Here is a 26,270-nt window from a genome sequence, read left to right as displayed (position 1 = left end):
TAGATCTATGTAAGTCTCTCTTAGGGTCCTCATTGTTGTCTAGGTTCTCTGGAATTGTAATTTCTAGGCTGGTTTTCTTTGCTTTATGTTTAAAAACCACTTATGATTGAGTCCATGTGATAATTATCTTTTTGTGTCTGGGTTACCTCACTCAAAATGATGTTTTCTAGCTCCATCCATTTGCCTGCAAAATTCAAGATGTTGTTATTTTTTTCTGCTGTGTAGAACTCCATTGTGTAAATGTACCACATTTTCCTTATCCATTCTTTGGTTGAAGGGCATTTAGGTTGTTTCCAGTTTCTGGCTATGACAAACAATGCTGCTATGGACATAGTTGAGCACATGTCTTTGTGGTATGATGGAGCATCCTTTGGATATATACCCAAAAGTGGTATTACTGGGTCTTGAGGAAGGTTGTTTCCTAACTTTCTGAGAAATTGCCACACTGACATCCAAAGGGGCTGTACTAGCTTGCATTTCCACTAGCAATGCAGAAGTGTTCCCTTTACCCAACAACCTCTCCAGCATAAGTTGTCATCAGTATTTTGAGCTTGGCCATTCTTATAGGTGTGAGATGGAATCTCAGAGTTGTTTGGATTTGCATTTTTCTGATGACTAGGGGTGTTGAACATTTCCTTAAGTGTCTTTCAGCCATTTTAGATTTCTCTGTTGAGAGTTCTCTGTTTAGGTCTGCACTTCATTTTTTATTGGATTATTTGTTCTTTAGATGACCAATTTCTTGAATTCTTTGTATATTTTGGAGATCAAACCTCTGTCTGATGGGGTGGTAAAGATCTTTTCTCATTCTGTAGGCTGTCATTTTGTTTTGTTGACCATGTCCTTTGCTTTACAAAAGCTTTTTAGTTTCAGGAGGTCCCATTTATTAATTGTTTCTCTCAGTGTCTGTGCTGCTGGGGTTATATTTAGAAAGTAGTTCCCTGTGTCAATGTGTTCAAGTGTACTTCCCACTTTCTCTTCTGTAAGGTTCAGTGTGGCTGGCTTTATGTTGAAGTCTTTGATCCATTTGGACTTGAGTTTTGTGCATGGTGATAGATATGGGTCTATTTTCATTCTTTTACATGTTGATATCCAGTTATGCCAGCATCATTAGTTAAATATGCTTTCTTTTTTCCATTTGATATTTTTTGCTTCTTTGTCAAAAATCAGGTGTTTGAAGGTGGATTAATATTCGTGTCTTTGATTCAGTTCCATTGATCTTCCTGTCTGTTTTTAATGCCAGGCTGTTTTCAGTACTGTAGCCCTGTAGTAGAGTTTGAAGTCAGGGATTGTAATGCCTCCAGAAGTTCTTTTATTGTACAGGATTGTTTTGGCTATCCTGGGTTTTTTGCTTTTCCATATGAAGTTGAGTACCGTTCTCTCAAGGTCTGTGAAGAAGGTCTCTGGCCTTTCTTTAGCCACTCTACACAGGATATAAGCAAGTCAGAAGGACACACACAGATGTCCTCATGTCCTGTTGCTGGCTGCCATGTGCTCATGTAAAAGGTTACAAGACCCTGACACAAAATCCCTAGGCTCCCATGACCACACCCAACCCCAGGCTTAAGGTCAGAAATGGAGAGAACAGAAGTGACACCAGATTCTGCTCCAAGTAGAGCTTTTTTTTCAATTGCATTTATCGTGTATACATGCACACACAACTGACTGGGAGCAGGGTGTGCCATGGAACATGGACTGAACTCGGGTTGTCAGTCATGGAAGCACCTTAGCCACTGAGCCATCTCACTGGCCCAACGGCTTTTATAAATCATGCATACGCCATGACAGGCATCACAGAAGTAGCACCTCAGGGTCCCTGTCCTGTTCTAAACATCCTAAAATGTCTGAAAAATGTTCATGCATAGGCTCATGGGTCACACAAGAGTGACGGTTTGCTTGTCACATAAAGGTCAGTGCTGCTCACAGGCCAGCCAGAGCCCTCTGCTGTCCTGTACGGCATGACTAATGATGACCTCCTGCAGGTTTTCCGGGAATCCGGGGGATCAGCGGATTACACGGCCTGCCAGGCACCAAAGGCTTCCCCGGCTCCCCAGGTATCTAGCGGTGACTATAAAAATCATCCACGTTCAGTGGGGAGTGTTGTTCTCGTTGATGTCGTTGTTCTCGTTGTTGTTGTCATTGTCATTGTTGTTGTTGTCATTGTTGTTGTCGTTGTCGTTGTTGTTCTCGTTGTTGTCATTGTTGTTGTCATTGTTGTTGTTATCGTTGTTATTGTCATTGTCGTTGTTGTTGTCATTGTTGTTGTCGATGTTGTTGTCATTGTCATTATTGTTGTTGTCGTTGTTGTTGTTGTTGTTGTTGTTGTCATTGTTGTTCTCGTTGTTGTTGTCGTTGTTGTCATCGTCATTGTTATCGTTGTTGTCGTCATTGTCGTTGTTGTTGTCGTTGTTGTTGTCATCGTCGTTGTTGTCATTGTTGTCGTCATTGTCGTTGTTGTTGTCATTGTTGTCGTCGTTGTTGTTGTCATCGTCGTTGTTGTTGTCATTGTCGTTGTTGTTGTCGTTGTTGTCGATGTTGTTGTCATTGTCATTATTGTTGTTGTCGTTGTTGTTGTTGTTTTGGGGGCTTTTGTTTTGCTTTGTTTTTTTTTAGACAGGGTTTCTCTGTATAACAATCCTGGCTCACTTTGTAGATCAGGCTGACCTCACAGAGATCCGTCAGCCTCTGCCTTCCAAGTGCTGGGATTAAAGGTGTGCGCCACCACTGCCCAGCGGAAAATTTTTTAAAATACATTTAAACAGAAGGGGAAATATCATCCTTTAAGTGCTATTTGATCAAACTTTATAGATTTTTACATTACTAAATAGTCATCTACCTGCAGGGAAGTTCATGCACTCATGTTCCCATTAACAGTTGGGCTCCGGTTTCAATGGGCAAATGACAGCAATTCTGGTGAGGCTGTGGCAGTCATGGTGAGACTGTATTGTTATTTAGTTTGCTTTGAGCACCTGACATGTGATCAGGAAATATTTTAAATGAGGTCAAATTTTCAAAGCCGAATAAGGGCCAAGCATGAAAGCAGAACCAGAACCAGGAGACTGGGATGGGGTCCCCGAGCATGGCCAGCTGCTGCTATGATCTCAGACTCTCTGAAGGCCAAGGCCTTCTGTCCATAGAGTGTTCTACCGTGTTCCCTGTGATATCCCTTCTGAGTCTCAAACTCCGTGTTGCTGAGAGCAGAGCTAGAAGGCGCTGTGATGCCTATTTCTCTGCTCCACGCTGTGAGGACCTTCATACCACCACACACGACAGGGCCACCCACCCTGCATAGATGGAGATGGTGCTGACCACTGTTGTAATTGTACCGCAGGTGCTGACATTCATGGAGACCCAGGGTTCCCAGGCCCCGCTGGAGACAGGGGTGACCGAGGAGAGCCCAACACCTTTCCAGGCCCTGTGGGACCTGCAGGGCAGAAAGGGGAGCGGGGAACCCCAGGTAAGTAGCCATCTCCATGAGTAGACCCCACAGCATACAAAGGAAACTACATGTCCAAGGTCCTCAGAGGGGAATCCCTGGGCACAGGCTCTCAGCTTGTCTCTGTTGCTATGCTCTGTGGTCTGGCTTATCGTACTCCAATGCTGGTTCATTTCCCAGCCCCACTCAGTTGGTGAAGGACAAGCTCTCCCTTCTTTCTTGTCTCTGATATTGGAGACCCTGAATGGGGGATTAGCTGTGGTCATGGGCTCCAGCATCCCATCCTCATGGGCTCTGACAGTCATTCTCTCAGGGCAGTGTCTGAAGGTCACACCCTCTAGTGGGCTCTCAGGACTCATGGTCAGCCTCCAGCCTCCTGAGCAGTCACGTGCCTCTTCCTCCCCTGAAATGTTCCCTGTCCAAAGACACCCATCTCAGCCTCTGTGATGATGCTTCATCTAGAGAGAGCATCATGAGAGGGGAGTGGCATCCTTGAAAGTGAGCAGCTGGAACTAAACTGACTTTTGTTTTCCTCCTCAGGGGAGCGTGGCCCAGCCGGAAGCCCAGGACTTCAGGGGTTTCCCGGCATCTCTCCACCATCGAACATAACTGGGTCACCTGGTGATGTAGGGGCACCAGGGATATTTGGCTTAGAAGGTAGGCAGCTGCTGTAATGGCTGATATATCTAGGGGAGAAGTTGTATTCCACACACTGTTCAGACAGGCAAAGGAACGGGTACCACCACCACCCGTCACCCACACAGCATGGTCCCTATGACATCACATGACAGGATAAGCCCCGTATCTGCCTGGGTGGCCTTAGACCTGCTCCAAGTTTTCATCTTTCTCACCATTTAGGGTTTGTGTCTTTAATCTGTGTCCATCAACCACATCTACCACGAACTAGCTAAGTATTAAAAAGAGACGGAGCTGGGTGGTAGCACAGGCCTGTAATCCCAGCCCTTGAATGGGGCAAGAACACCTAGAGTACAAGCAAGTTTTGGCCAACTTGAAATATAAAGTGAGAACATATATAAAAAACAAAAATAGGGGGAAGAGAAGAAGGCATGAAGATTAACAATTATTTGAACATCGGTGTTCCTATAGACATTATATAAAACAGGAGACAGAGGCTGCCCAAGTGATCATCGATAAAAGATAAAAGAAAAGCAAAATGCAATTTATGCATTACGGCACAATAGCCAACCTCTAAAAGGATAGGATTTCTGACACACACGCTTTGGCAGGGATGGTGGGGGAGGGGGGAGAGATGCTCGGTGATGTTTCCCAGTCACAGAGGCTAACTCTGTCAAGGCTTCAGGTATAGAAGGTCCCAGGAGGCAGAGAGGCGGTGGTTTCCTAGGACAAGGAGGGTGTGGAGAGTTGTGGTTTAGTGAGAATGGAGTCCATCAAGGATGCTGAGCACCATTGGGAAAGCCTAGGATGTGTCCTTTAAAACTTTAAGATGGTAACGTTTATGTTACATGTCTTGTCAATGGTTTTTGTTATTAAATAAGAGATACTGTTGCTGTTACCAGCTCTCCAGAAGCTGCGTCCAGGGCAATGACTGGGTCTAATGCGAGAGCCTCCACACCGTGTGAGTCCATGACGGGAGCTCATCGACCCATATGTAACCTTTGCACACTGTGACTTCTGCCCACAGGCTACCGAGGTCCTCCAGGGCCACCTGGATCAGATGCGCTTCCTGGAATCAAAGGAGATGAGGGGAGCCCTGGAGCTGCAGGATTCCCCGGACAGAAAGGATGGGTTGGGGACCCAGGGCCCCAGGGCCAGCCCGGTGTAGTTGGTCTTCCGGGGGAGAAAGGTAACAGTGTCATGTGAAGGGGGAGCACGGCAGGCAGAGGACCAAAGACCCCGTTCTGTATGTTGGTCCTGACTGTTCTGTCTTCATTGCAGGGCCCAAGGGTGAGCAAGGATTCATGGGCAACACGGGGCCCTCTGGGACCGTAGGTGACAGAGGCCCCAAAGGACCCAAAGGAGACCAAGGATTCCCAGGTGAGTGGTGCCCGCAGAGCCTGTGGGGTGACAGTGCCGATCTGTCTCTCTCTGGCATGTGCCCCATTCTCTAAAGGGTAGAGAGAAAAGCCAGGTGAGCTTCCAGCGCTCCCAGGACCTTGGTGGAAGGTGGGTGTTGAGTGGCCAGTGTGAGGGGACCTTTCAGGTGTGTTCCCGTGTGCCTTCAGGGTGGGCTTCAGAGAGAAGAAGCAGGTGCAGTCACAGGGGAAGCGCGAGGCAGTTGCCTGTTCCTGACACCATGGCTTCTCTTTGACTTGCAGGTGCTCCTGGCTCCGTGGGATCTCCAGGCATTCAGGGTATCCCCCAGAAGATTGCTATTCAGCCTGGCATCATGGGTCCCCAGGGCAGGAGAGGCCTTCCCGGTGCACAGGGAGAGATAGGGCCGCAAGGCCCTCCTGGAGATCCAGGTAGGGCTCTGGGCAGGGTCCCTGTGCCCCGCCCCAAGAAAAGGCCCCCCATCGCCTCCCATCCCTTTTGCTCTACACCCACATCTGTCCTTTTCGGTCCAACACTACATTGCTAAGCACAGTGACACACTCTTATTTAACATCTTACAGGTTTCCGTGGGGCTCCAGGAAAGGCTGGACCGCAGGGCAGAGGTGGCGTGTCTGCTGTTCCAGGGTTCCGGGGAGACCAAGGGCCCATGGGACAACAGGGCCCTATTGGACAGGAAGGTACGTGATTGGGTGACTTATAAGACAGAGTTCTGTTGAGGGTGGGGACACCCTGACCAGTCTACAGGTGAGAAATAGGCAGGTCCCTGGCAGAGCTGGGACAATAAGCTTCCAAACCCAGCTGTAGTTTCAATCCAAACATGTCATGGGTATAGGAAAGACCTGTGTTACTTCTTTAATGTATTTGTACATGGGGCAGAAGTAACAGCCATTTTTATGCCCCCTACCCATAAAAAAGATTTGTTTTAATCAACCCAAGCTTGGCCTGAGTTGCAATGGAAGCTGTGCTGTAACAAACACAAGGGGTGTCACCAGTGTCAGTCAGAAGACAGTGACCCACCAAGGAGTGCTCTGTGTGGTAGCCACGGAGACACAGGTCCTGCAGCAGGGGCAAATCACAGTTAGTCCTAGGCGTGAAGCCACAATGGGAAAGGGAGTCTTAAGAAAGCAGGCCTGGAGGATGTGGCTCGGGGAGAATGGTAAGTAACAGGGCTCAGTGACGGCCGATTGCCGGACGAGATGCTCTCTGTCTCCTGGGTAGAACCGGGGTCCTCAGTGGTTCCAGCAGGTAGATGTTAGTTACTCTTCCTAAAGCGTGTTCTACACTGAACACCCTGAGAAGTGGCCTTCCTGGGAGGAAGAGGCCTAGTTGCTCCCCAATTCTGCAGTTCTGCTATGCACCCGGCTCTCCCTGAAGGAGCGCCCCTGTAGCCACCATCTCTCACAGCCCTTTCTGCTCATGTTTGGTGCCATCGTTATGGTCCTGTTGGCTTCCTGCACTGGTTTAAGTCTATCTTTCCTGAGGGTTTTAGTCTAGAAAGCCTGTGCTCCAGTTCCTATAAGTGAACTGGGATCCTGCCCTCTGCCCTGGTGCCCACAGGCAGCTAAACAGCAACCACTTTCTCTCGGATCCTAGGGGAGCCGGGTCGTCCAGGGAGCCCCGGCCTGCCAGGGATGCCCGGCCGCAGCGTCAGCATCGGCTACCTCCTGGTGAAACACAGCCAAACGGACCAGGAGCCCATGTGCCCCGTGGGCATGAACAAGCTCTGGAGTGGGTACAGCCTGCTGTACTTCGAGGGCCAAGAGAAAGCCCACAACCAGGACCTAGGTAGGTGCTGTATGACGCCCCAACTCTGTCCCCGAGCTCGATGGTAGTCACGGTGAGATTGTGAGCCCCTGAGATGAGCTTCTCCTGGCTACAGCTACATGACCCACCTTCTCCAGGCTTAGCTGAAGCTGGGATGACCATGGAGACTGAATTCACCACACCCTCAGCCTCGGGACCCTCACGAAGGGCTTTTAATTTGACATAGCACCCACACCTCACAAATAGCTCTAACCAAGATTGCTCTCTCCATTGGAGGCTCCAGTTGCTTCCCAATTCTATGGCTTCCCCCGCCCCCCAAACCTAGAACATAAGTTGGAGCCAGACAGAGAGGTGAGGGCATGGACTTAATTCTTCCACACAGGTGCTCACAAAAAACAGACATGTACATGTGTGTGCCTTAAAAGGACATGAATTTAAAAAAAGAAAACACACAAGGTCAAAGTGGATGTGGAAGGCTGGAGTGTGCTGTGTGTTGGTGACCCCAGGGCCACCAGGTTCTGGAAGTGTACCAACCAGACTCTAGCATTGTGGACATCCCGTTAGTGGCCCCATCCCCATCGTAAGTTTTACAATGCAATGGAGAAAAGATGAACCAGGATAGGATACAAAGTAACAGTTGGAACAGGAGCTTACGGGCAGGGCTCACACCCTGCGGATTAGCTGAGGGTGGACCCGTCTGACGAACGTTTGGTTGAGCTGGAGAGAGCCTCAGCCAGAGTCGGAGTCCCGAGTCCCGTTCTGGGCCTGGTGGCAGCATGGACACGAAAGCAGCAGGACTAAATTCTCTTGTGCTCCTCCTGCAGGGCTGGCAGGCTCCTGCCTGGCACGCTTCAGCACTATGCCTTTTCTGTACTGCAATCCCGGGGACGTCTGCTACTACGCCAGCCGCAATGACAAGTCCTACTGGCTCTCCACCACTGCCCCATTGCCCATGATGCCCGTGGCTGAGGAGGAAATCAAGCCCTACATCAGCCGCTGCTCCGTGTGTGAGGCGCCAGCCGTGGCCATTGCCGTCCACAGCCAAGATGTCTCTATACCCCACTGCCCAGCCGGGTGGCGGAGCTTGTGGATCGGCTACTCCTTCCTCATGGTATGTAGTGTTTTTCCCTTCTCTGAGCTCAGAACCGCGTGGCACTTTGCCCATCTCCACCCTAGCTGGGACACGGGAAGGGCACACACATTTGGAAGAATAAATCAGGGCTGCAGATCTGAGCTTGGCAAGTAAAGTTTGGATCCCCAGCACCCGAGTGAATGCCAGTGAGGTGGAGCGTGCCTGTGACCTCAGTGCTGGGAGACAGACAGTAGAATCCCAGGCACTCTCTTGCCACCCAGACTAGCCAGAAAGTGCCAGACTCAAGGAGACACCCACTTCTCAAAAAATACAGTGGAAACCAATAGAAAAACCACCCAATTTAAACCTGTGACCTTCATAGGTCACACACGCGCACACACATACATCATAGGGGGCAATTGCTCAAGTTGTGTGTCAGACAAGGGCACCTGGAACAGGAGTCGAGGACTATAATTCAGCTTGATGTGGGCTGAGCCATGTGCCAGCAAGTGTCTCAGCACTCTCAATAGAATTCTTCTGTTAACTTAAGCTGCAGCAAACCAGAACGTGTCCACTTAGGTGTGGACAGACGAACCGCCCTGTATGCAAATGCCGCATGGCAAGTAAATCCTCACGCTGGGCAAGGGAAGTTCCTCTTTGATTGACTTAAGGAACAAAGAGGGACGGGGTGTGGCTTGGCTGGTAGAGTCCTCCATTGGAATGCACAGGCCCTGAACTTTAGCTCCAGCACCAAATAAGCTGGGCACAGGAGCCCCTACCTAAAAGCCTCGCTCTCAGGAAGCGAAGGCCGGGGAACAAGAACTGAAGGTCACCCTCTGCTATGCAGAGAGCGTGAGGCCAGTCCCAGTGACAGAGTCTGTAAAAAATGAGGCGTGGTGATGCGTGCTCTTGATCTGAGCTACTTGGGACACTAAGGGACAAGCGATCATTTGATCCCAGGACTAGGGCAACATAGTGAGCGTCTGCCTTAAAGCAGATGATTAACACACTCAGCCGAGGTGCCTGGGTGTTTCTGGCATGTGGCCGCTAACACGCTCCGTCTCTCGCTCTCTGCACAGCACACGGCGGCTGGGGACGAAGGCGGCGGTCAGTCGCTGGTGTCGCCGGGTAGCTGTCTGGAGGACTTCCGTGCGACGCCTTTCATCGAGTGTAACGGAGGCCGTGGGACCTGCCACTACTTCGCTAACAAGTATAGCTTCTGGCTGACCACAATCCCCGAACAGAACTTCCAGGGCACACCATCTGCCGACACACTCAAGGCCGGCCTCATCCGCACACATATCAGCCGCTGCCAAGTGTGTATGAAGAACCTATAAGCCATCCACCCTGCCCGCCGGCAGCCGCGGGGGAAGGCCTCTTTGGTGCTCCTTCTTCTGTTTTTGTTCCATTTTTTTGTTGTTGTTGTTTGAGACAGTGTCTCACTTTTTATCCCTGTCTAGCCTGGAACTACATAACCCAGGCTGGCCCCCCGAACTTGTGGCAACCCTCCTGCCTCAGCTTCCCAAGTGCTGGGATTACGGGCGTGTGCCACCACACCCAGCTTGGTGCTTACTCTTAACTTATTACCTCAGATGCTGACCCCAAAGTTGATCTTAGTATTTTCTTTAAAAAGAAAAACTTCCAAAGCAGTCCCGCCCCAGCACTCACACCAATCGCCTATCAGCAAGTGGGCACTGGATCCTCCAGGTCCTACCACCCGTGGGTCTCAGCCCTGCTAACATGGGAGCATCCCAGGGAGCTCTCACCGTGTAGGACATGGACATTGTGCCACCAAGGGTAGCCAACAGTAACTGTGTGTCCATGTGCCTCCGCTGTCTGCAGGCGGCTCCCCTTCCTTCACTGTCTTCCTGGAATGAGGCAGACCCTTCAGGACAGCAAAGGGGACTGGCCAATGACCTGAGGCTCACTGCCACCTGTTTCCACCCAAGGATCCTTGCAGAACACTCTGACTAGGCCGGTTTCCTTGGCGGCGGGGATGGCAGTATTATTTTCTACCAAATCCGTAACTGCTACCTCCCAAGACCCCACATGATGGCACCTGCCTTTTTAAGACCCCGACCGTGGCACGTGGCTCTGGTTCTAGCCAAACCTACGCCAGCATCTGCTGGAAGGTACACTTAGCAAGTCATTCACAGTGGCGTCCTGCGGCCTATGTCATCTTAACACCTCCCCCCAGCGCAGCAAGCTTTTCATGCCTTTCCTGTGTAACACCACAAATAAAAGATATTCTGAGTATTTGACTGACTACCTTCTGTGTGTCTGTGTGTGTGTGTGTGTGTGTGTGAGAGAGAGAGAGAGAGAGAGTGAGAGAGTGGCAGGTGCTCATGTGTATAATGGTCTGGAATTTTGCCGGTTAGGCTGACTACCCAGCCAGCAAACCCCAGAGATCCACCTTTTTTAGCATGTGCATGTCTCTGTGGGAATAAGAGCAGTTTTCTGTATTTGGGGTGAATTTGGTCCCTGTCTGTATTTTATCACTCATTTCTACAGAACTATCTTGGGAATCACACATCTGAGTGAGGAGGCTCTATGCCCTTCAAGTACATTTCCAAGGTCACTCATTAGTCCCCAAATGACTTTCAACTCCAGACTCAGCATTTAAAAGGCACACTCCCTGGGGATACAGCTTGGTCACTGGCGGGCTCTGGAATCTACCTAGGATATGGCCTTGTTGGAGGGCATGTACTACTGGAAGCAGACTTCAAGGTCTCAAAGGCTCATGGGATTCTTGGTCCTTTCTGTGGTTGTAGACCAAGCTGTGAGCTTTCGGCTATTCTTCACACCACATCATGGACTCCCCAGCCTCTGAAACTATAAGCCAAATAAATGCTTTCTTTCATAAATCGCCCTAGTGATGGTGTTTCGTCACAGCAGTAGAAACGTAGCTAACACGGTGTCCTTTGGGAGGATGGAATGCAAGGACTGGAGACCCCATTGTGAAGCCGCACAATTCTCCCTGGCTCCAAACGTACCCTGATAGTTCCCTGCCCAAACACCTTCTGCAGATAAATGTCTTCCAGATGCAGGAGTGACAGAAAATGCTCAGTGTCCCTCACAAGGCCAAAGTCCAAGCAAAAGATAGGGTGGAGGCAGCTGAGTAGATTTGGGTACTGTGATAGTGCCCTAGCATGGCAGTGATTCCTACAGAGTCATTTGCTCCCCTGAGAGACAGACCCGGCCTCTCTGTGTAATGGGACGTGGTTGTCCTTTTGCCTTGTGATGACTTGGGAGGGTCCTGAGCATCCCTAGGGACTTCATATCTCCCTTTTTCCAGGAGGAGCTATACCAGGGTTTATGGGTCAATAAATGCAGTTACCCACATAGATCTCCAGGCTTCTGTGACCCCACCCCCCAGGGAGAAACTGATTGAGACATGAATCAAGAAATGAGGGCTGCTGAATTGTCCTGGGCAGAGAGCTCCCTGTAAGACGGGAGAAACACATTCGTGAGACAAAAACCACTGCAGCCAGCAGAGTGCAGCCTAGGACCTGCAGATGGATTGCATTTGCTCTCTAGTGGCTCCACCTCCCCTTCAGTCTAGGGAGAGCGGGATGTGGAGGAGTGTTTGACTTGAGAGCACACTAGGTTCATGCTAGTTACCAACACACAGCGGCCTGAGAGGCCCTTGGCAATCTGTGAGCCTCCAAGTCATCAACACAGGACAAACAGACAAGCATGCTTCTAGGACTTCCTCTGAGGGGCAAGGCAGGCAGCGAGTTCCAGGTGCAGTAAGCTGAGCCAGGCAAGCCCTGCAGACAAGCCAGTGACCTGACAGGGAGCCTGGGCCCATCTCCAGGACAAGTATCCAGGAACTTTTGTGTGTTGGTGTGCCCTGCGCACTCTGCCTGAGTCGATTGTGAAGCCCAGGAGAACCCATGTGAAAAGGACAAGGGGTTGCATGCTGTGGAGCCTTGAAGAACAGAGACTCCAGCCGAGGGTGCACAGCACAGACAGGAGTGTCGCCGAGATCACCCCACCTCTGGCTGGTGTCAGTGTACCTTCAAAAACACAAATGCCTGAAGAGAAGACCCCATACCCAGCTAAGGTCTCTGGGTTCCTGGGTCTCTCAGAGAGATCTGTGGTCATCCCTCCAGTGGTGGCTCTGCACAGTTGGGGACCACCGTCAGGAACAAGGACCTGATGACATACTCAGTTTTCTTCCTCTGTGAGGGAGATTCTCTCCCTCTGTCTCTAGAGCGTCCGCAAAACACAGATGGTAAGACTACGTAGTAGGCAAAGTGGGAGATGGGCCCTGATCTGAGACTGTCTCCTGTCAGCAGCTCTCCCTACATTAGGGAAACAGGGGCAGACATGACACTTAATGTTTTTTAAAAAGCTGGTCCTGGGATCTGAGGAAATGGGGGCTTGAGTCAGGCAGCGGCCAAAAATCAACATAGCTAACCCCAAACTTCCCTGTCCCCATGGCCAAGTCCGGTTCTTCACGGGCAATGGGAAACATCTAGAGCTGCCCCTGTGTTGAGGGCACCTTGAAACCTAGCCTGCAGCGCACAATGCCTGTCTACGCTCTATGTGCTACCATACAGTTCCCAAGCTTCAGGCAAGAGGCTGGAGGTTGAAACACACAAAGACACACAAACAGAGACACGGATCTAGTCACTGGTAAGCGGCCCTCTATTCAATAGCACCACGGAGGCTTATATACCCAACAGTCAAGTGGGCCAACAGGTGAAAACCTTATCCTCTGATCCTCAAGGCCAAGGCAACTCGTGCTTGTGAAGCAGAGCTGGTAAACAACTTTGACACAGCTTTCAGTAACTCACATCAGAAGGAAAGTAAAGATCTCTAGCAGGGAAGAGCAGCTGGGGACCAGGACTCCAAATGGTCCCAACACTGGCCTCTGGGGCTACCATGTTCAGGCAAAGGTAAAGAAGAGTTCTCAGGGTCTTGTCCTCAGACCACACCCTGCCTTCATAAATCACAAGCCACCCACTGGGAACTCCTACAACTGGTGGCTCCCTAGAGAAACACAAGCCATGTGACGCCATAAATAGGACCCAAGGACCTGGTTCCCCATGGAAGACCAAGGCTGATGTACAAAGTTCCCAGGAAACACTGCTCAGAACTGGGTGCCGGGGTTCGGGTCAAGAGTTCGAACCGTTTCATTTTTCCTGAAAAGATATCACATCTACACCAGGGAGTTGAGAGTGGGAATCCAGGCTGCTAGGCAGGCATTTAACGAATTAACTGTCCCTCACCCAGTTCTAGAGCAAGACAGCCCAAGGAGCCCATGGCTACTTTTACTTCTAGAGCCACGAACACAGGCAGCACACTCAAGTGGAACTGGCATCCTGTCCCTGAACATGCAGTCATTCAAGGAATGTTCCCTCAGCTGGGACTCAAGTCAGAGAACGCTGGGAAGAAAGGGTCCTGGGAATTTTCCCACTCATTCAGAACCTCAAACACGAACTGCAAAAATCATGACATGTCCCAACAGTTTCACTCGGTGAAGTGTCAAAGAGCGGCCCCAGGGTCTCTGAGTCACACACTTCCCAGATGTCACTGGTCAAGATACAGCTCACAGACAGGAAGTGTAGCTTCTGCCCCTACTGGGGTGCTTCAGACACTCCAGCGGAAAGTGAACTCATCCACTCTCAGTTTTTAGCATGCTATTGTGAAACGGGAGGACGGACTCTAGGATCCCGACTCCAGCAGGAGGATGCCTTGGCCTTGGCCGAAATGATCCATCCCACACTCAGTGGCAACACTGTATCTCTTCTGAAATCTGCAGGCTTTTCGGGGCCAGCCACTCAAGCCTGCAGCAGCGGTTAGCAAAACCCGCCCACGGATCTGACAAGGGCTGGCCTCCCCGCCTCATGGAGCCCCCGTTGCTGCCTGCCAGCTCTCAATGAAATGTGTAAGAACACAGGCGCTATTGTCTCCCACACTTGCCTGTCAGCTTCTCGAAGAGCAGCCACCTCACCACCCACAGGAAAACCACAAAGGGATTTTGACTTGGAATTGGGGGAGGGGGGTTTCAGACCAGATCAAGATCAAGGCTGTGAATGTAGCCAGGACAGCCGTTCAAGCCATCCAGGCAGCTTGGTAAAAGACTCATCCAAATACCCTGGAGTTTCTTGGACCTGGAATTTGCAAGAACCGAGCAACACTTTAAAGAGAGAGAGACTCACTGCCATAATTTAATGACAGGTTCATGGCCACCGCCCCCACTCCCAGAATCAATGAATCTCCTGGGGTTCAAATAAAGCTAAACACTCCTGATAATAAAGCTTTTCCTCAAATCCTTTTTAATAACATGTAGCCCACCCGGGTTCACCAGGTATAAAAACAGCCATTCTTGAATTTTGTATAAATTAATCACGGAGACTTGGCATCAGAATATATCAAGTACGGATATCAAATGGGAAACCCCAGAGAACAGATGTGGTGCAGGATGCGGTGACCGTGAGAGTCAAGCCCACTGCAAGGCAGCTCCCAAGACTGCAAGCTGCATGGTGGTGGTTGATACACGAGGCAGTAGACGAGGCGGCACCAGGTTGGCTCCACAGAGGGTTTCGGTCCCACCTCCTGATGCCCAGAGGTCGCTGGGGACCCTGACCTGTACTAGCAGCTGGCGGTCATTTCCACCCAGCGCCCTCTCTACACAAAGTCCTGTGAAATGTCTGAGTTCGGTAGCTCCCACACATGCCAGGGGACAGGAGGGAGGCCTCGGCCATCAGGCGCAGCACCCAGATCTAGTCCGCTTGGGTGTTTTGCAGCTGGCTATATCCACAATCTGGGACGGCTCCTCAGTCTTCTGCCGGGCGATCATCGGCACCACCAAGTCAAACAAGGTCTCAAAGAGGAGGTCCACATTGTGCCCAGTTTTGGCGCTGGTTTCAAAGCACATCCGCTCGGCGGCTGGCATCTCCCCCTCATCCAGCATCTTGTACTTCAGGATCTTCTTGTAAAGGGCCATCGCGTCCTCTGGCTGCACCTGCCTGGGTACCTTGGAGGATACACAGCTGCCCCCCGCCTTCGCAGAGGCCTCTCCTTCCTTCTCCCCACCCTCTGGGGCCCGCTCCATGGCCAGGTCCACTTTGTTTCCCACGATGGCAAACAAGCAGTCGTTGTTGGCTGTTTCTGTCAGGCCCAGGAACCTGTCCTCCAGCTCCAGCAGACTCTGTCGGTGGTTCACATCGTACGTAAGGATGACAGCGGCCGCCCCCCGGCAGTACATGGAGCCCAGGCCATGGAACTGCTCCCGCCCTGGCAGGAAGCAAACAGAGAGAGACGGTTATTCATTTCAGGATGCACCCACCATGAACGACCCTGTGGGCAGGCTCCCCACCCTGCCCCCCCCCAAAGGATTCAGGATCCCAGGGCAGAGGATTGACATGCTAAATAATGGCCAGATAAAGCTGCTTCAGGTGGCCAATCAGGACTCCATGCCCTGCTAAAGCTGACCCAGGTGACTGAGCAAGGCCTTGTGACCAGTTAAAGCTGGGCTCTCTACTCCAGACACCCCAGCAGTCCTCACACCATCTACACAACACTGTCAGTATTTGTGACAGGGACACACAGGTACCTCCTGGTCAGAGGATAACTGCCTGTTCTCACTTTAAAACAAGGTGCTTTGAGGTCCTGAGTTCAAATCCCCACACACGTAAAAAGCTACACACAGTCAGGCATGGTGGATGCCCTTTAACCCTCAGGAGCACTTGAGAGGCAGTGTAGGGTAGATCTCCGAGAGTTCTGCGATGGCACTGAGACCCTGCCTCAAAAAATAAAAACCAGACATGGCCACATGTATGCCCATAAACCTAGCCCTGGGGTGGGGAGAAAGGAGAGACGCTATGGCTTGTAGCCACTAGCCTGGCTCCAGATTCAGTGACTGACCCCCATCTCCAGGGACTAAGGCCGACAGTGACAGAGTAGGTCACTGAATGTCCTATTCTGACCTCCGTGTGAGCATGGGTCCGCCCACCTTTATAAAACACACACCACACATGTGCACACATACACACACATGTGCACACACACACGTGTACATACATGCACACACACACACACACATACACAAGAAAAAAGAAAACTGTGCTTTAACACGAGGCTCCAGGATTTGAGAGATGCTTCAGAGGCCAAGAGCACTGGTGTTCTTGCGGAGGACCTGGGTTCAATTCCCTGCACCCAGATGAGGGTTTACAATTGTCTATAACTCTGTTCCTGGGGATCTGATGCCCTCTTTTGTCCCCTGCACAAGTGGCACAGGCATACATGCGGGCAGAAAACACGTTTACACATAAAAATAAAAAATTTACAAACACAGTACTGCCCACGTGGGTCTTGGTTGTGTGTGTGTGTGTGTGTGTATCTGTGTGTGTGTCTGTGTGTGTGGTGTATGTGTGTGTGTCGTGTGTCTGTGTGTCTGCGTGTATATCTGTGTGTCTGTGTGTGGTGTATGTGTGTCTCTGTGTGTGTGTCTATGTATCTGTGTGTCATGTATGTGTCTCTGTGTGTGTCTGTGTGTGTATGTAATGCTGAGAGTGTGATGTAAGCACCTGCCACTGAACCACAGCCCTGTCATGGGTCTCTGTGTCACACTCTGAGGTGTCACCAGCCACGTCTGATTCGTAGGGAACACGATGGTTTGTTCTCGTGGGGGTGAGGACCTCATCCATCCACAGTTCAGGAGTGTTCTCACATCTGCAGCGTGGCATGGGGACACGGACCTAGGAAGCAGCCGTGCGAGGGCAGGGAAAGCCACTGCACAGGGCACTGCACTCCATTGCCACAAAGACCAACAGTGAGCTACAGAAGTGCTCTTGTGGTGTCTTCAGACAGGATGCCTTCCATCCCACAGACAACTGCTGAACCCCAGAACTGTAACTGCCTCAAAAGCCATGGCGGCTGGTCGCGTTATTAATTGGGATGGGAAAACCCAGCCACTGTGGTGGTCACTCCCCGGCTGGGATGAGATGAAGCTGCCTCTGACCACAAGCCCTGCTTCCGTGATTCCCCACCAAGACAGACCGCACCTGGAGCTGTGAGCGGAAATGACCCTGCACCCCTTAAGTGGCTCTTGTTGGAGCATCTTACCGCACAAGAAAAGAAATGCAGACACTGCCATACTGGCAGCGAAGTACACACCAGGAAAAACACGTTCCGACCACACCATTTTTTGTTTGGTTTGGTTTTTGTAAGACAGGTCTCACCTTGTATCTATCCCTGGTTTTGCCTGCAATTGCTATGCAGACCAGGCTGCCTTTGAACTCACGGAGATTCGGCTGCCTCTGCTTCCCAATGCTACTTTGCCAAGGTTAATCATAATCTTTAAACATGGCAGCGTAGCTGGCAGCTTTGTCTGTGGCTACTGCAGTTTAGCCTTTTGTCTGAGCAAGGGCTGGGCTTATCCATCCACTGAGATGTTGAAGGTGTCATGGAATACGAAATGATGGTGTCCTGGGCCAGCTTTCCACCACTACCATCTTCAGCCAGATGCCATCTTCAGCAATTCTGAAATGGCCGCATTCTGACACCGGGTACTTAACACCCAGCCAAACAATGCTGTCCTTTGAATGTGTGGCTTTTGTCCCACTGCAGAGTCTGCAACACTGATAAGACAGGCCTTTGCTTACAAAAGAGAAGTGTTCCACCTAACACACACATGCATGCACACACACATAAATGTGTGTACATACAAACACACGGGTATATACAGCAACCCAAAAAAAAACCACACATGCGCACACACAAATATATACACAAACACATATGCAAACAAACACACACACACACAGGCATCTCTCAGCACAACCTTCCAGCACAACCTTCCAGGATACCAACTGTGACAATGGTATCCGTTCAGCCACCAGATTTCACAAGAGAATGACCACAGGGACACAGAGTGGTGATATTTCACCAGTCCTGAAAGAATTTTTTTCGAGTCTCTGTGACATAGTTCACTCAGGACAAAGAAAGAACTGTATTAACACCCACGCCCCAAACGGCTTTCTGTCCCAGATAAACTGATTTGAAGCTTGGTGTGGTGGCACACGCCTGCAGTCCCAGCACTCAGAAAGCAGGAGCAGGAGGTTTCAAGTTCCAGGCTAACCTGGGCTACACAGCAAGACTCTTTCCGGGGTGGGGGGGGGGAGGAGGATTTGCCTTTTGAAAAGTAAATGGTAATTACACAAAAATAAAGATCTTAAACACTGAACGAAATAGGAGATGTGAAACAAGAAACCCCCAATAAAGAGCAGAGCAGAGAGCCAATGAATGGCGTTTGCCGTATTATGACCAGTCATTAATGACGTCAGCCACTCAGGTGCAGAACTTATATCAGCTGAAGAACTTGCCAGCTAGTCTTCAAGATCAAATCTGTATGTAGGTCGGCCGGGCAGTGGTGCGTACTTTTAATCCCAGCACACGGGAGGCAGAGACAGGTGGATCTCTGTGAGTTTGAGGCCACCCTGGTCTACAAAGTGAGGTGCAGGACAGCCAGAGCCGTTACACAGAGAAACCCTGTCTTGGGGGGAGGGGAGGGCAGAGAATCTACAGGTCTTTGAGTTGCTAATGGGATTAACAGGCTGTACGAATGTGGGTGGGCACTGACCATAGTAAGACGGTCCTAGCAAAAGGTAGCAGGGATGAAGAAGGGAGAATCCCAGGCACTGAGACGATACAGAGGTCAAGAGGACCTCCCTCCTGGACTGACTTTTCAAACTCACCTTGTCTTCATATGTAACGCTGTATATATCCCGGAACTTGTACACAAGTCAGGCAGGCTTGAACAGGTCCTGAGACCCTCCCACTAATAGCACGCGGGTGTTTAATCCTCTCGCGCCCTCCCTCCTTCCCACGTTGGATTCCTGAGTTCTTCACCAAGGTGCTTGACTTCCCTGAGAACTGAGTTAACACTAAGGAATTACAGACTGTGTGTTATGGCTCCTCTCAGAACACTGGCACTGGCAGCCAGAATGTCTTCCTGGGAATCCCAAAATGCACACAGAAAGTCCCTGTGAGTCCAGCCTCTTAGCCTTGAGCTTTAAGTTTCCCCGTTGTTAAAATCCAAGTAGCACCTGTCTGTCGAGGGTGGCTGAGAAAATAAGAATGAGTTCATCGTTGTAAACAGCTCAGCCCTGCACCTAGCACGTGGTCCATAAATCATGAGTCTCAGCCTCCCACTCAGCCCTCATGGAGTGCACCCTCAGTCCTGCTCTAGTCTCTCCGGCTATACATCTGCAGACTGTCTCCCAGGCTTGCTGTCCACACGGCAGCTGACCCACGCCCTGCTTTCTCCCTGATTCTTGAGAATGACCTTCTCCCTAATCCTGGCACTTCCCTGACTGGCTGTTAGACCGCAGTTAAAAATGGCCCAGAGGCGAATGTGGGGAAAACGGAAGTCAACGGCCTGCAGTAACCCGGCCCAGCTACTGGGGCTCTGAAAACAGCCCAGTCACTTTCGACTACATTCTCCAGTCTCCCCAAGCCAAACAGCCCTTGAGTCCAAATGTCTGTGGTTTTTATTTCCATATTCCGCATCACTGAATGGATTGGCATGTCTGGCAGGAATCATGTACAACCCTGTCCACACATTCTCATTGAGTGGGGGATGGGAAGGCAGCTCTTTTAAAACTACTGATACTCAGACCCTAGATTCACATGGATCAGGAGATAAATGCAGTGTGCAGCCAGAACTGAGGTCACCAGCCTGGGCCCCATTACCCAGAACCATAGAAAATAAACACATTTAAAAAAAAAAATAGCTGGCTGAAACGTAAAGCTCAGATGAACGCTATAAGCTCCATGCAAGCTCAGAGAAAGGAAATTTGTGCAAGCAAGCTCTGCCACATGCATCCCTGCAGTCGATTGGGCGGGAGCTGTGAGAACGCCCCTGTGATGGTGTGGGCAAGAAAGATATGGCAAAGGGGCACAGAAGCAGAGCTGGGGACAAGGACAGAGGTCAGAGCCAAAAGCCCAGCTTCGGAGACCTGCACGACTCAATCCGGGCAAGCTGTGATAGGCTTCTCCAAATACGTTAATTCTTTTTTTAATGAAATTAAGGTTTCCCCAGTGTTTCCAACTTCAACCCATGAATGCTACTGCAAAGATTATTTTATCTCTACTTCATAAAGCCAAGAGAGCGTTAGGCGACACTTACAGCCAGACATAAACTATCTTTGATACACCAAATCTACAACATTTCATCTGCATCTGTTGGAACAGCCTGCAGAAGGCACAGCTCTCCAGGGACATCTACAAAAAAGCAAATAAGCAAGCCTTCACGCAATCAGGAAAAGGGGGCCACAAGTCTCCCTAGATTTGTGAGATGGGCTGCTGCCAGCAGCCTCCACTCCAAACAGTATATACAGAATGTAGAGCAGCAAGCCAAAGGCTTTCAGTGCCACCAACAGGCTTCATCTGAGACTCTTCCATGTACCAGGGCTTTTCTAACGGAACAACATCGATGGGCGTGGTGGTGTGCACCTTAAATCTCAGCACTCAGGAGGCAGAGCTGTGCAGATCTCTGTGCGTTCAAGGCCAGTCTGGTCTATCTAGTGAGTTCAAGACACCCGGGACTATGTAGAAAGACACCGTCTCCAAAAATAAACAGTCAGTATCATTGATGACATCCTGTGCAACAGGCCATGGCATCAGCGCCCCCTCAGGCAGGCCACAGGAGAGGGCTTTGGTCCAATAAAGTCTGGCTGTTTCTCTGACAATGTCTCAGATGAGGCTAACACAATGGGACCGTCTGCAATTTAGTACTCTGACTCAGGGAGCCCCCGGGAAGTTCCCAGAGCATCAGCCCAGGCAGAAATCCAGACATCCTCTGTGCGTCTCAACCTGTGGTGCTTTCCCCAGGGGAAGGGCCTAACACTACTGGAGTGATGTTTTGGCTTCTTAGAACCTGTACCCTCAGGGATAAGAGTGCATTTAACTGCTGAGGTTCCCCCAAGAAGTATAGAGTGGTCTCACCAGCCAGTCTTTCTGATACATCATCTCTAGACCAGCTGTCAAGGTCCATTCCCAACACACACACACAGAGGGGCACAGCCTCAGAGAGCTGCAGTTTCAAGGGTGGCCAGAAGGGTCCATGACACCTCACCAGGACCTGCACAAACCTGGTCTGAGGCCCCCACAGTGACCACACACCCAGGAAGAGGCCTGATAAGGGACTTCAAACCCTAGAGCAGCACTCTGCCCTGTGGTGGTTTGAATGAGAACAACCCCCACGGGCTCATATATCTGAACGCTTAGTCACCAGGGAGTGGAATTGTTTGAAAAGATTAGAAGGGTTGGGAGTTGTGGCCTAGTTGGAGGAAGTGTGTCACTAAGGTGTGAGCTTTGCGGTTTCAAAAGCCCACACCAGGCCCAGTGTCTGTGTCTCTCTTTCCCTGCGGATCAGGATGTAAAGCTCTGGAGTTACTGCCCCAGCAACATGCACGTCTACCTGCGGCTGCCATGCTCCCCCCCCACCACCACAACAATAATGGACTAAACCTCTAAAGCTGTAAGCAAGCACCCAGTTGACTCGATTTTAATGTCTCTTTGCAGCCATATAACAGTGACTGAGATGGAACCCACTACCCACTTCCCTATTATCAGCCCCTTCCTGACCTGTGGCCTAAACGGTGGTTTCTGCAGAAAATCCAATGGTGGAAATCCCCTGCAGCACACACAGACTTCCTTCAGCCTTCAAAGTATGAGGAGCCACTGAGCTGGCAACTGTCCAACACTGGTTCTGCTTGCCAGAGTTCAACACAAGGGCCCACGATGGAAAGGTAGAACTCCTAGAATCAGCAGCCAGCCTCAAGTCTGGGACCATCCTTCATGACTGAAGGGTTTGGGGTGATGGAGACTGCAGCCAGGAGTCTAAAACCTGAAATTTTTGTGGTTTTAAAGTGACTTCCTCCTTTCTTATCTCTTAAACATATGTCCCACGAGAAAGGGAATTTTCTACATAGCGAATCCAAAGCCACTTTCTGACGCTCATCCCCAAGACCCACACAGAAGACCTTCCTGGAAAATGAAGTTAGGGTTTAGAGACTTTGCTGAGCTCTCCAAGGGCCCTAAATCCTATTACAAGTGTCCACAGAGGAGATGCACAGAGAAGAAAGCCCTGGGACTCTGGAGAGACTCAGTCACTGGTCTAGAAGTCTATACACCAGCAGTTCTCAACTTGTGGGTCTCAACCCCTTTGGGGTAAGAATGACCCTTTTGTAGGGGGTCACATATCAGATATCCTACATACCAAATATTTACATTACAGTTCATAACAGTAGCAAAATTACAGTTATGAAGTAGGAATGAGAATAACTTTATGGTTGGGGTCACCACGCCATGAGGAACTGTATTAAAGGGTCACGTATTAGAAAGGTTGAGAACCACTGATCCATGCTTTGCTCAGACCACTCACCAGCAAGTCACCCAAACCAGCCCTCCAGGCCATCTGCATCAGAACCAGATGAGCAGATTCCCAGATGGGGAGGCAGCCCAGGCTCCCTTCCAGCATTGGCTCAGCCCAGGGGGGCCTTTCCACTTATCTGGGGACATCTATCTCCAGGTCGAGATTCATTCTCGACATCTGACTCTGAGCCCCAAAGCCCAGACATGGATGGCCATGGTGGTGGTGACTCCCAAACACCTATAAACTGGCCTCCTGTCACCCCTGTGAACCCCCACTCCAAGGCCAATGGCAGCATCTCTGAATATAGAATATGGCATTTAAGATGTTTTAATAACATAGGTTCTTTTTTTTATGACAATGAGACATGTCTGTTCCTGGAAACACCAATCTACTTCAAAGAAGATGATGAGCATCAAAGAAACTCCACATGGAATTTACTTTCTTGCGGCAAAAGTTAAGTCCCTGGGCAAGAAAATGCCCTTGCATCAACTGCGGACAGTATGATGTCCTAATTGGACAAGCAAGTCACAAAAGAGACTGACTGTCAAACATTGTCAAGACAAGGTGGGGCAGCCCTTCAAAAATCTTGCTTCATAGAAAATCTGTTGAATATTCTAGACCTTTAGGCTGAGGACGGAAGCCCCAACAGAGGGAACTTGGGTGACTGTCCAGGCAGCCAGATGTTTCTGTCATTTCTCATGTTTTTGGAGGTCACTTGCTTGCATTTTCTGCTTACTCAGTTAATATTATTTCTTTCTTGGGTTTCTGAAGTAGTTGAAGACTAGATAGCTATCATTCTAATTGTTTTGTTTGCAAGACTCAGAAAAGAAATTCACTTAAGTGTAAAATGTACAAGTTTGAGAGCTATCAAAAGATAGTTTTGGATGATAATGCAAGTTAGAATAGGAAATGAATTAACTACAATGTTTTGAACTCACCAAAATGGATAGTTAAGGAGTACTTTTTTTCTGAATATGTCAAATGCAAATGGACTAGACATTGTTGGTGTACTTATTGCTTGTATATAGTGTATATAGTTATTGTACTTATTGTATATAGTTCTTCTTATATTAGTTATAACATTCTTTTATTTTAGACAAAAAGAGGGAAATGTGGTGATTTTTTTTTGTGATTTAACAAATAAAGTGTCACCATGGCTTCATGGCTAACTACTGGGATACTCCATCATCACAGGAAGGGGAGGCCGCATGTACCTGTTCACCCTGTGTGGTACCCAGTTCCCAGGACATGGGGATGCTCCATCATCACAGGAAGGGAAGACCACATGTACCTGTTCACCCTGTGTGGTACCCAGTTCCCAGGACACGGGGATGCTCCATCATCACAGGAAGGGAAGACCACATGTACCTGTTCACCCTGTGTGGTACCCAGTTCCCAGGACACGGGGATGCTCCATCATCACAAGAAGGAGACTGTGAAGGAGGAAAAGAGCACCAACATCTTCAGTTTTACTGACCCTCACAGTCACCACTCAGGTGCCAATCAAGCCTGTATCTTTTCCTCTTCTTGATTACAAGCCAAGCCACAGATGCCAGCAATCCCAGTCACCTGGAATCTAACTGCCCTGCCTACCCGTGTCTCACATCTCAGCCCTTCCACTCAACAACTGCTAAGGCTTCATGGGTAACCAGGAAGCCCCATCCCAGGCTCTGGTGGGAAGCCGGAGGAGGTCAAGTGGGTCTCTGACCATCTGACCACACGCCGTTCTCAGCCCCAGATGGGAAATGGCACTCAGGACACTGTGCCTTCTCAGAAGCCTGACACAGAGTTCTGACTTTCACTTCCTTCTTCATAGGTGAGCAGAAGGCCAGGGAACAACACTCACGTTCAAAATTAGGTTAAGTTTACTCCACAGTTGCTAAAGTGAGTTCAGCTGTGCCCCAGGAAGACAGCCCAAATCCACATGCTCACCCTGTGTCTGTGACCTTATCTGGAAACAGATGACTAGATACAGTAGGGTCACACTGGAGGGTGCCCAGTGTTCAGCAGGCTGCGAGCCACAGCCATGGGAGAAGAGGAGACACACAGAGGGCCAGACACACAGAGGTCTGGAGAACAGAACTGTGGGATCCCCCAGATGAAGGAAACTTGGTTTCTATCCTGGAGCCAAGCCAGCCACTGGCACCTGAACTTCAGACATCCAACCTCCGGAATTTCGAGAGGGCAAGTTTCTATTGTGGTAAGCCACAGAGTGTGTGAGACTCGCCAAAGCAGCCCTGGGCAACTCAGGCGCAGACTGGAGGCCGCCACCCCTCAAATCAGAAACCATGAACTGATCAGAATTCACAGTTCCTTTTCCTTAGTGTCCCCACTATGCACAAGGGTCAGGAGGGTAAGAGGCATTCTCCTCCCACCCCAGCCAGCCAGCCCTCATCCCACCTTCAAAATCAAGACAAGCCAATCATGAACCTCAATGGACAAGGAGAAGTCTTTAAGGGGATCAGATGACACTGGGCTTGCGTCACAAAACCCAAATACCACCCCTGAACCAGGTCAGCAAAGCCACTCACTTCCTGAGCACGAGACTCACTCGAGGACACCAGCATCTGGCTTTGTTTCTCAACCTTAAACCCAATTCCTGGCCACTGGGTGCAGGAACGACCTTCGCCCTCCCTTCTGACTGTGTGAGAAATGAAGGAAGGGCCAAGTCCGGCTCTTTATCACTCTTGACAAACACAGGAAGAAGAGGTGTAACCCCAAAAAGCTGCCTCCACTAGAGGCCAACGACCTACCTGCCAAAGCAGGCCTCCTTGGCTGCGTGGTGGGAGGGGCAGATGCCCTGCCCTGCCCTGAAGCACAGAACCTAGCACAGGCCATAGTCATAGGAGCCACTGTCCACAGAGGCAGCGGGGCAGGTGACAGTCAGGGTTCAGGTCCCTGCTTGTCATACCATGGACGCTGTCAACCTCAGGTCCTACGTTGGGGAAACAGATGTCAGGAGAAAAGATGCTTGTGGTCTAGGGGTGGCTCTGTCACAAGAAAGAAGATCTGAGTTCGAATCCCCCACAGTGTACTTCTGTAAACCTGGCATGGAGAGGGGAAGAGAGGCAGAGCCCTGGGGCTCACTGGACAGCCCACCTAGCCAAACTGATGAGTTCTGGGTTTAGGGAGAGACCCTGCCTCCAAACTAAGGTAGGTAACAGCTGAGAGGACATATCACACAAGCCTCACACAACCACACAACACACACACATACACAACCACACAACACACACACATATACACACATTAAAAAAATAATAAAAGCCTTTAACCCCAGCACTCGGGAGGCAGAAGCAGGTGGATCTCTGTGAGTTTGAGGCCAACCTAGGCTACACAGCAAGTTCCAGGACAGGCTCCAAAGCTACAGAGAAACCCTGTCTCGAAAAAACAAATAATAATAATAACAAAAGCGTGTTGGTATGTCATAGTCTAAAGAAATATTGGGCTGAAGAGATGGCTCAGCAGTTAGAGCACTGGCTGCTCTTACAGAGGTCCTGAGTTCAATTCCCAGCACCCACATGGTGGTTCACAACCATTTGTAGTGGGATCTGACGCCTTCTCTGGCATAAGGT

At 50.1% G+C, this 26,270-nt stretch overlaps 2 protein-coding genes across 4 annotated transcripts in view; one reads left to right on the top strand and one right to left on the bottom strand.

Annotated features, from left to right (window-relative positions):
* Col4a2 (collagen type IV alpha 2 chain) overlaps positions 1-10,559 on the top strand; it is a 137,277-nt gene extending 126,718 nt beyond the window's left edge. For both annotated transcript variants that reach the window (XM_087900740.1, XM_087900739.1), the window contains exons 39-48: positions 1,980-2,051; positions 3,329-3,454; positions 3,974-4,090; positions 5,097-5,258; positions 5,351-5,449; positions 5,731-5,877; positions 6,028-6,144; positions 7,061-7,252; positions 8,056-8,342; positions 9,383-10,559. In XM_087900740.1, the coding sequence (XP_087756866.1) occupies positions 1,980-2,051; positions 3,329-3,454; positions 3,974-4,090; positions 5,097-5,258; positions 5,351-5,449; positions 5,731-5,877; positions 6,028-6,144; positions 7,061-7,252; positions 8,056-8,342; positions 9,383-9,640 (1,577 nt within the window). In that variant the 3' untranslated portion in view covers positions 9,641-10,559. The remainder of the gene's footprint in view (positions 1-1,979; positions 2,052-3,328; positions 3,455-3,973; positions 4,091-5,096; positions 5,259-5,350; positions 5,450-5,730; positions 5,878-6,027; positions 6,145-7,060; positions 7,253-8,055; positions 8,343-9,382) is intronic.
* A 4,008-nt stretch (positions 10,560-14,567) lies between these two features.
* The window catches only part of Rab20 (RAB20, member RAS oncogene family), a 26,778-nt gene continuing 15,075 nt past the window's right edge, over positions 14,568-26,270 (bottom strand). The window contains exons 1-2 of one of the 2 annotated variants that reach the window (XM_087901120.1): positions 25,449-25,641; positions 14,568-15,551 (exon numbers count right to left, since the gene is read on the bottom strand). In XM_087901120.1, the coding sequence (XP_087757246.1) occupies positions 15,019-15,551; positions 25,449-25,539 (624 nt within the window). In that variant the 5' untranslated portion in view covers positions 25,540-25,641 and the 3' untranslated portion in view covers positions 14,568-15,018. Of the gene's footprint in view, positions 15,552-25,448; positions 25,642-26,270 lie in introns of those variants that run through there. The other variant, XM_087901119.1, reaches the window with a different exon arrangement.

The sequence above is a fragment of the Myodes glareolus genome, chromosome 23, assembly GCF_982192425.1.
Source record: "Myodes glareolus chromosome 23, mMyoGla1.1, whole genome shotgun sequence".
NCBI classification, from domain to species: domain Eukaryota; kingdom Metazoa; phylum Chordata; class Mammalia; order Rodentia; family Cricetidae; genus Myodes; species Myodes glareolus.
This window is presented reverse-complemented; position numbering and strand designations above follow the sequence as displayed.